The sequence below is a fragment of the Lissotriton helveticus genome, chromosome 9 (assembly GCF_964261635.1).
Source record: "Lissotriton helveticus chromosome 9, aLisHel1.1, whole genome shotgun sequence".
NCBI classification, from domain to species: domain Eukaryota; kingdom Metazoa; phylum Chordata; class Amphibia; order Caudata; family Salamandridae; genus Lissotriton; species Lissotriton helveticus.
Window position 1 is genome coordinate 142,073,411 of NC_136070.1, and position 17,451 is coordinate 142,090,861.

At 41.4% G+C, this 17,451-nt stretch overlaps 1 protein-coding gene across 1 annotated transcript in view; it reads right to left on the reverse strand.

Moving 5' to 3' along the window:
• Positions 1-2,503: 2,503 nt before the first annotated feature.
• The window catches only part of TYRO3 (TYRO3 protein tyrosine kinase), a 395,592-nt gene continuing 380,644 nt past the window's right edge, over positions 2,504-17,451 (reverse strand). The window contains exon 19 of the mRNA XM_078659652.1: positions 2,504-5,655. Coding sequence (XP_078515778.1) covers positions 5,265-5,655 — 391 coding nt within the window. The 3' untranslated portion in view covers positions 2,504-5,264. The remainder of the gene's footprint in view (positions 5,656-17,451) is intronic.

Below are 17,451 nucleotides of genomic sequence, written 5' to 3' on the forward strand. Positions count from 1 at the left end.
GAGGCTGATCCCTGCGCTCATGTACGCGGACGATGCCGTCTTAATGGCTCGCACCCCCTTGGCCCTACAAAATTTTTTATTATCCTTTGAAAAATTCATGTTGAGTTTAGACCTGAAAATCAATTGCAGGAAAACATACTCCATGAATTGTGGTACAAGATCTGGGAAAATGATGAAAAGTATGTATTTAAACAATGTTCCCTTGGAAAATATTACCTCTTTCCCTTACCTGGGTATTTTGTTCCATGAACTGGGGGGATGGACAAGTGCTATAAAGGCCAGAACTCTTTTGTTCCAAAAAACTATAATGGCCATAAAGATTTTTATAAAAAAGCTGGGTAATAAACCAATAAGAGAAATCTTGACTATATATAACGCCACATGCACATCTGTAGCCCTGTATGGTGCGGGACTTAGGGGTTTTTCTAATATAGAATCATTACAAATTGTTGAAAATAAATTTCTGCGGGATATTCTAGCTGTACCGCAGAGTGTTTCAACATAAATTTGTCACACAGAATTGGGACAACCCCATATTTCAGATCTAATTAGAATACAACCCATCCTTTTGTGGCACAGGGTATGGACTACTAACGAATGTGTAGTTAATCGGGCTATGTTACAGGATATATTAAAAATGGAAAATATGGGTGCAGTTGATTGGCTAGAGTATATTAAACACTTTATGATTGATATTGGATGCCGAGATTACTATGAGGACCCACCCTCAATGGGAAACATAACCAGAAAACTTTTGAAAAAACCGAGTTTGGATTACCTTGAGGACAAAAGAAGGCGAGTGGAAATTAGCAAAAAGACAGTTACCTCGCACAATTTAATATTGACTGGTGTAAAAGTACAGCCCTATTTAACCCTGTTGTTGTCAAATTATGAACGATTTCTCTTAACCCGTTTTAGATTAAATCTTGTTTTTAGACTCTTGTCCTTCCCAGAAATGAATTTATGGTCGCGACATTTACCTACCTGCCCATGTGATGATTCCTCACCCCAATCTGATATTCACATTTTATTTTTCTGTAAATTTTATATTATACCTTGCAGGAAAGTTATAATCCCATTCCTCAAAGACATGAATTTAAATAGGTGTCGTTTAGCCTTTTTAGAATGTCAGAGAATGGACACAGTTTTAACCGTTGTTGTACTTTTAAGCTTTTTTAAACATGTATTTAAATTACGAAAATCTATTGGTGTAAATGAAATATAATGAAATTGTGTGTTTTTTAATTAGATTTGTATAAATTGAAATTTTCATGTTGCTGCTTTTATGGTTAATGACTTTAACCGAATAAAGTACTTTCTGAATCTGAATCTGAATCTGGGTAACTGACAACCTGTTGGATTTGAAGGTAATCCGATAGTAAGTGTGAGAAGTGAATTTCTCTGATGGCCAAATATTGCTATGAATTGGCAAATAAGCCTCCTCCTGAACCACTCCATGGTCATGCAACCACAGGCATGGCATCAACTTCAGCCCTTTTGAGCGATGTACCAATTTAGAAGTTTTACGATGCAGCTACTTGGTCGTCTGTTAATTCCATCATAAAACATTATTGCTTAGTAACTGTCAAAAGTGACCATGCTCAATGGTGCTTCAGTCCTTTGTGTTCTAGCTGCTATGATATATTCATCCTTCATATTGGAAGGATGCTTTGGGAGTAGCCAATGAAAGGAATCTATAGGAGCAAGTCTAGTTGAGAAACAAACAAGCTACTTACGTTGCGTAGCTTTCTTTCTGACATATAATTCAGATTCTGCACATTTCTTTCCACAGTTTCGCTTGTTTTTCTTCTTAATAGGCAATGTATTACTGTGTTCATGTGTTTTACGTTGCACTCTGTCCACTGCATCTCAGCCTTGATGGAGATGCACAACAATTAACAGAACAGATATCACTGGCACTGTGGCTCCTTACATAGCAATCTAATCTCACTTCCAGTTGGTTTGTATTGGTATGCTGGATGCCATTCAGCGCCACCTGGTGATGGTGACATATTGTTCAAGTATGGTGCTTGAGAAGGGTTCATTTCATCAATCTGTGAAGCGGAAAGAACATTACTGAAGGGGAGAAACTTGTTAATTACTATAAAAATGGAAAGTGATAGCAGATAGGGTATTGAGTTGCACACAGCAATTTCCAAACAAGTTGAAGCTATATATTTTCTCCAAGCTGGTGAATGCTGAACTTTTACTACCGTGAGTAAGATCACTTTCTAAATGTGGGCCTGTTTTATTTAGAGGTGCAGGGCTTTGATATCAGTGAAGGGAATAGTAATCTAGGATGGGTTTCATTACTTGAATTGGGTATAAAAATTACTAAGTATACATGCTTTGACAAAATACATCAGAAATGCAACACATACAATGCACCAAGGATATAAGAACACTGCATTTCCTATCAATCTTTCACTTGGTTGTCAAAGTTATAAATGGAGGTATTTTATAAGGATGTCTGACACCAAGACACAGAAGTGGAGAGAAAAGCTTTTTCCCGAAAAGAGAGCAGTTTATTATTTGTTTTCGACTCTAAAATACAAAATATAGCTTTTTATTTACATAAAACTATTCCATTTCAAAACTCAATTTTATTTTACAGCGTAGAGCAGTTAAGACCGTAAACGTGGCTTGAATACTGTGGCATTCTAGTGCAGATCCCAGCAGACAGACCAAAATTCATATAAAGCAGAATGAAAAATTCCGGGCAGAAGCTGATGCGAGAAACTCTTAGCCATCATCCGCTTTAAGATCCCAATGCTTGTTGAACCACTTTTGATAAAATGCACTCAGTCCTCTTACCCATTGAATAGTCAAGTTTCATCCGTTATCATGGGAAGAGGCAAAAGCAGATGATGGACTAATTTCTTGATGAGACAGTATTATGCAAAGTTCAGTAGTCAACTAGGCAGTGTCAGCAGCTGGTAAATCTCCCCTTTGGTCAAGGTGGAACAGTAAACGTCACTTTAAAATTGAGATCAAGACCACCACTTTTTAAAACCATCCAGAAACGAAGCAGAGGGTACACCTTCTGTGGGACGATAAAATGTAAGGTTTGTCATCTGAGTGCTGCCTCATGTATTGGAAAGTAGAGCAAATTTCAACTATGAAGAGGGTTTAGGAAGAGCACTTTTAAGAATTCAAATACACCACTTGGTACATGAGATAAAATAGGATTGTTTTACTTAGCCTGTCGGTTACTACTGCAAATGCTTTATCTTGGACCAGTTCTTCAGGAACGCGATTGATGAAGGATTTTTTTGGGAGGTCATTGGTTATTCCTACATAGCGCATACTGAAGGAGAATTGGACCTTTTACAGAATCATTTGCAGATAAACATTGATAATTCTAAAGTCATGCCCCACCTGGGTTAGCACATCAGAGCATGAAATGGCTCCCTATCCTTTGACCACTTTCCCTTCTGCTAACTGCTTCCTTGCTCCTCCAACATTGTATTTAAGAGCTTGTAAAATGTTGACACCCCCTAGAATTTGAGAGGGGCACTCAATGCATAAGTCTATGGTGGCATAGGCACATCAATTATTGACTTTGTTCTGTAGTGATATACCTCAAAAACACCCTGGTATTTTTATTAATGTTCTACATTGCCACCCTCTTTTAGTGACCTGTCGTCTTTCTATGAAGTGCCAATTAAAGGATCTTTTGGTATGCCACTCTAAATCATTAAAATAATTGAAAATGCATGCTCACATTACTTTCCTGGCCTAGGTATTTGACACTTGTAAATGGGACTTCAGGTACCTCAGAACCATAAATAGGTTTTTTTGATCAAACAGTGGTATAAAAAAACGTTTTAAATTTAACTAAAAAAGTAACCCTCGGGCACCACAAGATATTTGAAGACTTGTAGATGGCTAAAACGTTAGCGAGAACATGTTTTTCACACACTGAGTGAAACAGTTTCAGGAAGTGTTGACGGGTACCGCCATGCTTACAAATCATCGTGGTCATCTCTTATTCTTTCTTTTTGTCCTCACAGGTTAATGCATAGCATGCACTGGATCATCAGGAACAGCCAAAATAAATATTAATTAACTTGCGCTGGTTGAGTAGACCGGTTCTGTATATCAAAAAAATCCCTATGAGACAAAAAGCATAATAAAATAAACCAACCACCTACACTCAGACATGTGCATCATTCTGATGGCATAGCGACTGTATCACATGGCTTTTCCTATTGTACCATCCGAAATGTCACCCGGTTACTATGAAGCCAGTATTTTTCTAGCTTGTATTTCGATCTCTTAACTCAGTTCATCTTACCAATCGCGCCACTCGTGTTCCTTTTATAATTATTGTTTCAGAGTAGGGCTAGACAGGAAGACAACTAGTCCATTGCTTAGTCATTGTACGGAGCAAGCAGACAAAGTACTGAAAAGCAAAAGTTACTCGTTAATGTCTGTTCTTGGCACGTGAGCTATGTTTCAGGAAGAACTCAAATATGCCACCAGGGCCTGTACAACCCTCCCCTCTTTTAAGAAGGTAGCAGGTACAGTCTTCAACCAAAGAAAACTTTTTTTTAAGCATGTATCTTAAAGAAAAAAGCGCTAGATGCCTCACACAGTAGTTCTTAGGTGATGAGATGAATTATCCGATGTGCAGTGTAAAGTCAGATATGACAGTAATATGTAGGTCTAGGGAAACATATATAGCTAGCATCGACCGCAGGAGTCGAGCATCTTTCTGAGGATTTAGTGTGAATGAGCATGTTATATATTCCTGTCTGTCGGCGAACATGGGAACAGAAATTCAGCATTATTTCACATAAAAAGGGCCCCTCCCAAAAATATGTGAGGTGATCACATGTAAAATTGATTATGACAGACACCCGTTATTCTCGAGTGCGACAAACATTCACACCTGGAAGAAAACAGAGAACGCAATAATCTATCTTCTGGCCTCTGTTTAGAGCAGTCTTTACATATGAATTATATAAAAAAAGTTCGTGTTGCCAAAGATTGCACACTTGCACCGTCATGTTTTTCATGGCAATATTCCATCTGTCACCACAAGGTAAAAAAGTCAATTTCTCAGTTTATTGAGTCTGTAAATAATCCAGGATGTGCCATTTAACTTCATCACTTCAAAGAGTTTATTTCTGTCTTGACTTTGAGTAGTGAATGGGTATGGCTGGCCACTGGAATGCATGTCCTGCAGTAGGCATCTCCTTACAATGACGAAGGCAATCATTTTGTCAGTGAGGATGACAAACCCCAGAACTAGACTTCCCTCAAATATCGATGACAATACTATCTTCTTCAAACACTAGATCCTCCTCTTCGTCGTCAAGTAAAAGGCTTCTGATTTCACCTGCATGGGTGCTGGAATGCCTTTCATCGTCCTCAGTAAGGCACACTGGGTTCATGATGTACCGGTAGTCACTAGTGAAAGCAGCACTAGCTGAGGCTTCTGCCCCACTTTCCCTTACTTCATCCTGGTCCGCAAAGGGAGGATCATCTCCAGATGCATCCAGGCCCTCCCCAATGTTGATGTACAACTCATCCTGGCTGGCTGACAGAAGCGACAGTCTTCCCCAAATTGCCTCCAACTGTCTTTTTAGTGTCGTGAAATTAGGCCGGTTTTTGGGTTCAGATTGCCAGCATCTGCACATCATCTCATAGCTGCAAAGATAAAATAAAATAGATTAATCTAAGGACAATTCACCACCAGGAAATGTAAGACATTTCAACGTATGTTCCATAAGGTGCATTTTAACAGTGCATTTCTACCTTTTATACTCTTGAAATCTGGGTGCTGTTCACAGCACAGGTATTCTTTAAGACCAGAGATAAAACCTCATTACGAGTGGCCAATTACGGGACAGTTATACCGTACTTGATAATACTAATACCATAGGGCACAGTATTCACCCACATTCCAAGTTCAGCATCTTAGAATGGAGAGAGTAAAGAAATACTGTGTTTTATCCTATTACGAGTTGCAAAACTCAGAATATAGTGTTTTTTTCTGAGCACAAATTCCACCAAGTATTAGCTGGCAATTAATTAAAATCTATCTATTTTTGGTAAATTCTGGTGGTTTTTTTCAGTGTTTAAAAGTGATTTCAATACCTTAACCTCTTCCATGCGGGAGCCGTCATGAGTCATGGTGGGCGTTTGCTCATGACGGCCAGGAGCCGCCATGACCACGCCTACGATTGGAATGTCAAACACTGCGGCGGAATTCGCGCCGCAGTGAAGAGGTTAAAAAACAGTGGTTATACATTTTCATGCCATTAAAAACAACAGAAAAGGCCACATTATCAAGGCCGGCGATAAAATTATTGCCACTTTAGCGGCAGGAAACTGCCGCTAAAGTGGCTATAATGGGCTTGTTAATACGCCCTTGTGAATTCCCATAGAAGCCCAAGTTCTGGTGTGAACCTGGGCTTCTATGGGAATTCACAAGGGCATATTATCAAGCCCATTATCGCCGTTCTTGATAATATGCCCCCAATGTTTTTCCCGTGTTTATGGAACTTTTGCTTTTATTATTGCCTGCTTTCTGAACTGATAGTGCATGGTATATAGACAGTGTATGTACAGTGTATTCGAGGTCCAAATCCATTTTTGCAAATCAAACCTATTGTAGAACACCATACAATACTTCTACAGTGAGTCTTTAGTCATGTTCGCTTGCTCTTTCCTTCCCATGTAAACTTTTTTATGTGAAAAGGCCCTCTCAACAGTGGCACTTGAGACAAGCAACGCTAAAATAACCAGTATATAATTTGCTAACTCTGGCCACTGACCTAGCTTTCCATGCGTATACTGGTGCACTTGAAGATTGTGATTCTCTGGGCAGGTTCTGCAACATCTGCATTGAACTGGGCGCTTATGCCCTGAGAGTTATTGACAACATTCACAATGGAACACTTTTAGGTCCCAAACCAATGGCACAGCGAAATACCGCATTTAGCAGGCTATTTTGTCAACATTTTTATCCATTTCTCAAATTTTACTCTTATTCTTCACTCTTTTTAATTCTTTGTTTGTCCGAGTCAACATGTACACTGTCGCAATCCACATGTAAAGAAAAAGCAATTTCCCAGGTTTCTTGTGTTCAAGATGGGCCATCCGAACCTCCTTCAAAAACACGTACTAGAGCCAGGTTCATCAAAAGCAGTTTATTCACACCCAATGCATTTCAAGCCAATCTGGCTCTTCGTCAGGGGTAACTGTAAATTACAATGTACATCCATATTAATATGGATCACTATGCGACCAAAGATCCTCACATTTTTGTCTTTGGCATCATCACTCAGCAAAAATTCTGTAAACGGTTGCAACTTGGGTAATATAGCATTCACAGCCCCTTGGACTGAGAACCATCAACTACGTGGCACAGTTGGGATGACTCTTTCTTTGATGCCACACAAAGCACAAAATGAGAAATATTTGTATTTTAGTTCCCTCGCATAACAAAACAGTTCACCAGAATGGACTAAAAAAATCAATAGCATTCTTCATTAACTCTAAAGACTGTAAAGATGCTTTCCGCATACCTTCTAAAAAGTGGAAATGATCTCTTACAGGGAAGTACTTCAGCTCACTGCGAATACAAACAATATCACTCCAATCTTTGTGGAACATGGAAAGAACCTTTTTGCGGCAGCATTCAGAGTGACACTGTGTTCCATGTTTTCTGAAAGTCTGGTGTCATGTTTTCACCACTATCCCAGATTCTTGGTGATAGCACTCTTTTCACATATACTTGTCACTATACCTTGCATTGAATGTTTAAAGCCTGAGGTGTTGGAAATTCACCACCTATCAATACTGACTCACTAGAAACTGGGGGCTGATGTATCAAGAGTTTTTACCCATTCTCTGTGGGTAAATGTGATGGCACATATTGGGAAAGATTCTTATGAAACCAACCATTTTACCTATGAAGTGGAAGAATCAAACACAGCCAAAATATCAAATATGATTTTGATATTTCCTGATTCTTTACAGTTTATAAAATAATTAAACAAGACCTAAAACATGCTTCTAAACTCTACATCTATAGACCAAAGACCACAAAACTGAAATAAGCAGAAGAACCAATATTTTAGTGGCATCCCTAAACAACAACACTTAAGCAGAATAATGTTAGCCCAGTCTTTACAAAGTTACACTGTGTTGGCCCCGTCAGGAAGAAAAAAAAGACTCTCCTTTTCCTTTCTTTGAATGACATTTAGTTTGTGGTTGTGCAGGTGTTTTTTCAGTGTTTCTATGTTTACACTGGTGAGAGCTATTTCTCTTTCGGTGGGGTTTTATCCGTTATTATAGGTTTAACCTAAAACGGGACAACCTAATCATAATAAATAAGTAGTACTAAACCAAAGCTTTTATATATTAGAGAGGCTAATTTGTTAGCCTAGCCACATCATTTGAAAAGAGTCAACGTCAGCCAATCAGAGTCCAGGAGGCTAAGCGCTCCTCCCCTTAACCACTTGGCTGCTAAGGCACATGATGCACTTCCATTGACTTTCCATTGAAATCAATGGAAACTCCATGACGAGTTACCCTTGTCATTAGCACTGAAGGGGTTAAAGGCCTCATGCCTCAGATTTCTTATAACACTTTATGGGAAGGGAGTCTTCCTGAGCCCTGCCCAGTTTTGTCGTCCAAGAAATCCATTTTTTGACATTTTCACCATTTATATCTGAAACAAAAACCTATCTCACCTCTGGGTGAACTTTCTGGCAGAGAACTCCAATAAAGTCTTGAAGGACTCCAAAGTCAGTGCAGTTTCAAACCAAATAACTGGGATTTCTGGTTCTGTTTCTGGTTCTGAAGTGTCCTCTGGCAATTTGTCACACAATAAAAATGATGCTGTGTTTTCTTATTCAGGTTAGTTGTTTTCAGGCTAATTTGTACATATTGTATCATTGTCATGGTCTATTTCTTTATAGGTTTAAATATGTTTCCATGCCTCCCTACTGACTGCCACAGAATCTCACTTCCTTATACTGGCTGTCAATATTGCCCCTATAGCAATCCGTCCCGTGATGGCTAACTCTTTATCCTTCTTTCCTGTTCCTGTTGCCTCTAAACACATCCCTTCTACATTTCCACTTTTATGTTCAATAGCAATCTGTGCATTAGATGTTGGTTAGGCCTGGTGGCTACAGGTCTTGACTTTGCAAAAGGGGGTTCCAGATTCAAATCCCGGCGTTGGTTCAGCGTCCTATGATTCTTGGTAAATTACTTAGGGCCTGATTTAGATCTTGGCAGATGGATTACTCCGTCACAACAGTGACGGATATCCCGTCTGTTGAAATATAAATCCCATAGGATATATTGGGATTTATTATTCAGCGGACGGGATATCCGTCACCGTTGTGACGGAGTAACCCATATGCCAAGATCTAATCAGGCACTGAATCTCCCTGTTCCTGATAGAAAGTGCAACTAACCAAGTTCTGCTGTAAAACGCTCTATACCCTTTGACCAGGTTTGCGCTACAAAAAAAATCCTGCATATAGTGAACAAGGGACTACAATTTGGATCTAATCCAATTTTTGACCGCGTTTTTAACAAGGACTTCTAGTGTTCGTCTTTGTACCATTCTCCTCCTGTTCCGGATACCTTTGCACCTCTCCCTTCTATACTATCTGTCCTATCTCTTCCACAGATGATGTCTGCTTCTTAATGCATCCATACTGTACTGACCGCCTCTCTGTCTCTCCTCTTATACTGTATGTCTCTGTTACTTCACTATTGGCTGAATCTACTTATATCCTTCTTCCAGCTATCTCTATCGCTCCCTCTTTACATCTATTCTTACTACTTACAATTTAATATAAAGACGCTGCATCTTTTCCCCCCCTTTCAGAGAAACCTCTTTTCTGCATTATTTTATTTTGAAGCAAAGATTGTGCACCCATTTCTTTTACATACTAGTGTGTGCTGCCAGGGTAAAATCATAGAGCCAATCAAATAAAAACATTTGAGCAAGAAAAAAGTATAAGATAACTTTTATTTAAGATAAAAACAGTATTTGAGATTTATCAATCCCAGTTCTTTTCCCTACACTACGGCTCATAGACAGTCTGCTTCTAGAGTTTAAATGCTATCATTGATTATACCTGTGAAATTATACATCCAGTTATATCATGCATTCACATAAGGGAAAGCCTGCTTCCTGGGCGCTTGCGAGAATATCAAGTTTGCAATTATAAAGGCATATTGAGGGAGGAAGGACGGCGCAGGACCAAGGACAATGCTGTCTCCACCTCCTGCCAGGAAGCTGCACCAGAGGACAGAACTAGTTTTGGGCAACAAGCTTCTCTGCCACAGAGAACAAAGAGATGTACTGTATAAAAAGAGGGGCCCAGACCCCAGACTTTTAAATCACTTCTGGGAACCCAGAGGAACCTTTGCCAAGGAGAAGCGGGAGAAGCTGAGGAGGAATTCTGCCCCTGTGCTGTTTGCTGTCTGGGGTTGGCCTGCAGTGACTACTTTCTGCCAAGGAAAGGAGTAGGACTTTGCTGTTTGCTTTGTCCCCTGCTTGAGCAAGATCTCAAAGGGCTTGAAATTGAGCTTGCCTCCTGTTCTGAAGTCTCATGGCCACAAAGACTTCACCCCCAGTCCCCCCTGAACTCCTTTGCTGAGAGATGCCTGCCAGTGTTCTGGACCTCTGGAGGTTGTTCTGGGACTGGAACCTGAAAGAACTGTGTAAATCAACGCATCGCCCTTTCTGACGCATCCCAGCGGTGCAAGAGAACATTTCCGACGCATCGCCACCACCGAAGAATTGACGCAGTGCCTGCTCGCAGCTGAAGTGTCTGTCGTGCAACATATCCTGTGCACCAGTCTCCGACGTCCGAGATCACCGCACCGATTCTGATGCAGGCCCAGTTGGAGAAGAACAGACGCATCGTACTGGATCATCACACATCTCATCGTAGCGTCAAGTCTATCACATCGTTGGGGGACGCAGTGAGAAACCGACACATCACATCCTCTCCGGTAAGGAAACGACGCATCACCGCCCCTGCGCAGCAGTAAGGAACCGACGCATCACGTCCACCAGAATAAGGAAACGACGCATCAACTTCACTGAGTGTAAGGAACAGATGCATCACCTTCCCTGCAACCCTTTTTGCTTACATTTTTTGACGCCTCCAAGGTACTTTGGGTAAAAGTGTCGCATCCCACATTTTCTTGGAACTGAACTGTTTGTACCTTTTTAAAAATCATATTTTTGATGTTGTGGATTTTTGTTGTTTGGTCTTGTTTAGATAAAGATTACTTATTTTTCTAAACAGGTGTGGTGTCCATTTGTAGTGTTTTCACTGTATTACTGTAGATGTTCACAAATGCTTTACACACTGCCTCTGAGATAAGCCTGTCTGGTCATGCCAAGCTACTAAGGGGATGAGCAGGGGTTATTTTAGAAGTGTATCCCCCTTACCCTAAGTAGGAAGAAGGGTCCCTATTTGGACAAAGGTACCTACCTCTGCCAACTAGAGACCCCCATTTCTAACAGCCAGTTTGTAAATATGGAGCAGTGTGGAACACTGGCTGCGCCGCCACTGCGTCAAAACAATTTATGCTGCGGCGTCGCAAGCTCCTACCTACGATCTTGACAATGCCTGCTTATTCCACAAGAGCACCCCCAGGAGAAGGCCAAAGTACCTCTTACCAACGTTATATGATGGCTATGAGGATCTTTCTTCCCCAGCCAACTGATTTTATTAATAGAAACTCAATCAAACCTAAGAAGCGGCGGCGCGTTGTAAGCATAAGATAATACAGTGCTTTCCAAACTTTTCATGTTGGTGACACACTTTTTAGACATGCATCATTTCGCGACACGGTATTCAGTTTTACTAGCAAACCGGAGGTTAAATTAACTGCATTTTTAGACATGCATCATTTCACGACATGGTAATTCAGTTTTACTAGCAAACCGTTGCTTAAATTAACTGCATATAAGAGATAAGGACAAATTCTCCAGATCATGTCAGCCTCTGTTGAGTTCACTGATTTGGAGGTTGCCTTTGATAAGGTTCCTGGAAGGAAGCTCTGGGAAATGTACCATCTGTTTTATTAGATATCAATGTATACCTACAAATAATTTTGCCAAGGTGCGCTGGAGACCAAATGGTTAACATATAAGTCAGCAGAGGAGTCCGTTATCAGACTCCCAGTCCTGGTCTTCACAAACCTTAAGCTTACTCATACACTGTTCACGAGGAACTTCATTCATTTTCGGAGGCTGAACTATCTTACAAGTGATCGGAAGTCAAATAAAAGTATGACCCAGAATCCTATCCATGCCAATTAATAAAACTTAGTAAAAAGGAAATCACTGACTAGGCAGGGCCACACCACAAAGGAACTATTAGGAATGAAGTACTTGTCTCTGGATATGCTGAATCAAATGCAAGTTATGACAAACAAACAGGGCCTGTTGGCTTTCAAAAGGACAAAGAACACATGATCAAGAATGAAAACATAGAGGCAATCTCTTTTTAAAGCCTATGCCTTTTTTAAGCCACCATCAAAGACTAACTTTACTTTTTGACTCTGCACATTCTCAAACACTGCAATTTCTTACCCAAATCAGAGTAAAATATCCTGCATATCAATATACTTAGAGCAGTGAAATAAGAGAGAACTCATCTTGTTTAAGTAAGTTAAAGTAAGTTTCTTCTGAGGAAACACTAGTGCAGTTAATTGTGTATTGTGCGTTGTACGCCACACAAAGCAGTCTGTGCTTTGAGAGTTACTTGAGTTGACCATCAGGTTGTAATGCATATATCAACACTGTGAGGAAGATTTATTAAGTGGACAAGGAAGGCTAAGACAACTTATGAGACCTTAGATAATCGACACATCGAGCCAAATGAACTTATCATGAATGACTTGTGTTTAACTTTTTACAACTCTGCTTACTTATTTCGTACCTCCACCACAGGTTGATGCATTACTAACCCATTAAAGTTGCTTCTACGTGGGTAACCCTGCAGCACCCCCCCATCGATCCGATGCCTACCGTTTCGGAGAACAGGCCCAGACCCCTGGCTATGCCTGTAACGGCCCACTGGAGGGCAGAAGCCAGGCGGCCCCATTCCCCGACATTTTACCTACCACCTTCATTATCCATCTCCCTCACAGCGACGAGAGCGGACTCTCCGTGCCTACGGCAGGTGAAGGCTAATTGCGTCCGCGCCCCCCATACACCACGAAGTGCCGTGCCGTTTCAGGGACTGGGCCTAGACCCCTGGCTGTGCCCGCGACGTAACCGGACCACTGAACGGTCCCAGAACCCCTGGCTGTGCACATAATGGCCCACTGGAGGGCAGAAGCCAGCGGCCCCATCCCCCCGACATTTACGCCGCAGTATATTGCTCACCGCCAGGCCCGAGGGAGAACGGCAGCACGATGCTGCTCCTTTCCACCTTCCGCAGGAACAGGTACTGCATCACTAACAAGCGCAGTACCATCCTGCATGATGAGTAGAACGCGTCTCATCGTCGTTTGTGCAACACACCTACACGTGGCAGGCGACATAGTACTATGTCGCGACACACAGTTTGAAAAGCTCCGAGCTAATATCTTAACACCAGTGACTGAATCAGCGTCCCAGAGGCTGGATGTAAAGATTGGTGATCCATGTGGTATGTCACATCGTAGAATGGTTGCTGGTCATCTATATGGAGAGAGGGAGACCAGCTGAGTGCTACTGGACAGAAAGCAGCATAACTAATTTAATGCTGAATGTAGCAGACCGGCAGCCCTTAAGCAGTTGACCAAAATTTGATGGTTGACTGTATGAAAGTTCGGTGTCGCGGCTGCGTAGGGTTTGATTTTATGTGGTCTTGCACTCTGTTCTAGCACCGGGACACTCCTGGGAGTTGCCGTGTGTTATACAAATATAGAATAACATAACATAACAAATGTGGTGGACAGTTCCAACAACAAAAGTCCACCTTGCCCACTCTAATCCAGGAATGCTAGCATCACTTCCTTGATACTGTGCTTTGGACGGAAGCCTGCTTTCATAAAATCTACACAATACAACACAGTCCTCACCACAACAATACTAACAACATAAACAGTTACTACATTTGACAGAAACCAGGAGTACAAATTTTCTTCTAGGTAATTTCAATCCAACCTATCTGCTAATTTGTTTAAAAAACAAAAGACAAAGTATAAATTTCATACTAATCTCCTATCTTTATCGTCAAACGGTTCTAGCAAGAAGCATCAGTCGGGGCAACATGCTTTTTTAAGTCATAGCTGTGACTGGCAACAATTTGGCAGATTTTGTAATTACCAGTGTTGTAATCAGCAATCTCTTGCATCTGCCTCTACTATGTTACACACATTTATGACCAATGTTGGCCTCTGACCTGGTGGTGACATTATGTTGCTGTATGGTGGTTTGAGAAATGATTTGTCCAGTTTACAAAAACCTGTGAATTCATGCATTGTGGACGTGCAGATATAGTGCCCGTAGATGTATATATTCAGTGATTCAGAGAATCCCAAATACGCCATAGAAACATATTCAAATCATATATCCAAGCCTTCTAATGGTCGAAGCACAGGTGGAAAATATGCTAACGTTTGGTGGAAACGTGAAAAGGCACACATTGTTTAACTTTTCTCCAGGAGAAAAAAAAATTCACCAGGGAGAAGCCCGTTCCTTCAGTCCTCCTCAAAATATTGACATAGTGGGTAACCCCTGGAAAATGACCTACTTTTCAGAAAGTAAAGTGAATGCACACCGTTTGTGGATATCCAAAAATGTATAACAAGTGTGAGTGTTTTCCTAGCAGGAAAAAGATAATCTCGACATTACATGGGCCACTGCAGGAAAGTATCAGTGTGCTGCTCTCGGAATTACAAACTAACTAGGAGACGACCACAGTAACAGAAATAACAGATGAGAAAAGGGCACAAAACAGAAGACTACATATGTAGCAAGAGTTCCTAGTCGAAACAGTAGATTCGAGGTGATTCAGTTCAACTATCTGCATCAAACTTACTTACACCTCCCAAACTGCGAAGTGTATTTAATCCTAACTCCCAATTCATGCCCTAGATAGCATGCGACTGACGCAAACTTTCTGCATATGGATTGCATTTGTCCAGTGTTGCTTCCATACTGCAAAGAAGCATGCCTTATGAGGTAAGTCTGTTAGGAATGTTCTCACACTAAGGAACATGGACATAGATTTGCAGAATTAGCCCAATTATTGGATAAACACAGATTAGCCAAGGGGTGGAAAACTGCACGCACCGTACCCTACAGCTGGGCACGTGGTGATCAGATGTTTTGAGATGTCTGTCGTCTGAGATTGCTGTCCTTGCAGAAACAGCCCCAGAACAGAAGGCTGCAAAGCAATGACTGTTTGGGAGGCAGCACTGGATAAGTTTGCAAGAAAAGTTATGATGCGGCCATATGAGCCCTATCTCATTGTGGAACAGCGCTTAATTTGAGCCAGTGGTTTCCGGTGCTCAGCACTGGCACTTAAATGTCACATAGTGGTGCTGTCTGCTTAATTCGGGATGAGCACAACAACAGCTGTTTATTAATTGAATATACATAAACAATGACTAATAACTGCCACCCAAGCCATTTCTCATTGCTTTGGGGAGGCCCTGGAATTGTCACTTGTTAGAGTGAGATGGTTAGTAGAGGAGTTGGTATTGGGGAGCAGGGGCAGCGGATGGTTCATGCTGCAGTGGCCACCTCACAAGTACCCTGGCACTTCATTTTTTTTTTTTTTTTTACAAATTAAGCACTGTGGAGTATAAATGTGAACAGCTAGGGTCACTTGCAAAAGAAAATCAGTTAAGAGTGTGGGTAGATGTAATGTTATAGCATGGTGTCCGCCGACCGAGTAGTATTTATACCTTGACAGCTATAACGCAAGAGTGGAGTTGGAAACTGCAGAACTGAGCTCCTATAGGAGAGAGGCCCAATGGAGACATAAAATTATGTATCGCATTCCCTGTCCTCAACAACTTAAATGGTATTAAAACATACGTGGGCCTCTAGATTAGAGTGGTCTGCCCTGCTCCAGATCCCATCACCCCCCGCCTCTGATCTCGACAAGATTCATCAGTAGACCCTGAAGTGATATATTTTGTCTTTGCACTTTTGAAAAACCTACTTCAAATTAACGGTGCGAAACATGTGCCATTATTGTATACTTTTATGTTGTTGGTGTAATAGGCCACGAATACAACCGATGAAAAGTGAATAGTGTTAAAAATGTAAGCATTTCCAAATATTTTGTTGGATGGCCGGCAAGAATGGCCCGTTTTCCGTCAAAGGAGCGAATAAATCCGGATGGCAATGTCTGCTGAGTGTTTGAATACGGATCTGAGACTTTCTCCTAGCAAATTACTCTCTGGAGCTCGCAAATTCAGCTTACGTGATCTAAAAAGCATATGATTGGGGCTCTTCCCATAAGAGATTCTCTGAATTTTATGTGACATTTTTATGGTGGAGAGAAACATTCCAATAACTGATCGAAAGCAACGACGTTGTTCTGAACAAGATAGGATGTGTGAATATTCAAAAATCCACTAAGCCTATTGCGCACACTGCCACTGGGTGTCAGTGTAACACCAGAATCCAGAGGTTATATGTGTTGTGGTACGTTTAGACTGAGCATGCGGGAACCGGAAAAGCTTCTAATGGGGGGGCTATTTATAACATCCACGTACATTTGACACATTGCACCAGCCAGCAGTGCGAAGGAGACGTCTATTCAATAATGCTATTGCGTGCACTGCGACAGCATGTCTGGTTAACATAATAACAAATAACTGGTCAGACATATTTTACTACGCCGAGCCCACCATCTACCAGTATGCTTCTAATGGACACTATTTATAGCACACTCTAGGTTTGACATCATCACACTGCAACTGTCTTATAAAGAGGCACAGAAAATATCCAATCGCTCAGATCTGCAATAGCATTGAATACATACTTACTAAGATATTTTGATAGTAAAAGCGCCTCGGGTCGCGTTACTGTTGCTTCAGAGCGCTCAGTTTCACCTCAAAACAAGTAAGAAAGGAAGGCAGTTCGAATCCGGTCGGACCCGAGACCGATGCCCCGTCGCATTCCCTGCTCGCTCCCCACGGCTGTGCCCTCTGTCGAAACAAGCGCAGTGTGTGCAGTTTGGTTTTAAGCGCCTCCGTCACAGCTGATTCCAAAACTATCTGCCAGCGCTACGAAATATTCACGTGCCGATGGTCCTTCCGCTCTGCTCAGCACTAAATCATACCTCCTTCCAAGCCATAGCGCTTTGATGCACTGCGACACCTGACTGCTCAAGGTGACTGCCCACTAACACAACTGAGCAAGATTGCAAAGCTCCAACGATGACCCGTCAAAACACCCAACAAACTGCTAAATGAATTAATGAATGTGACACAAAGTGCACTCCA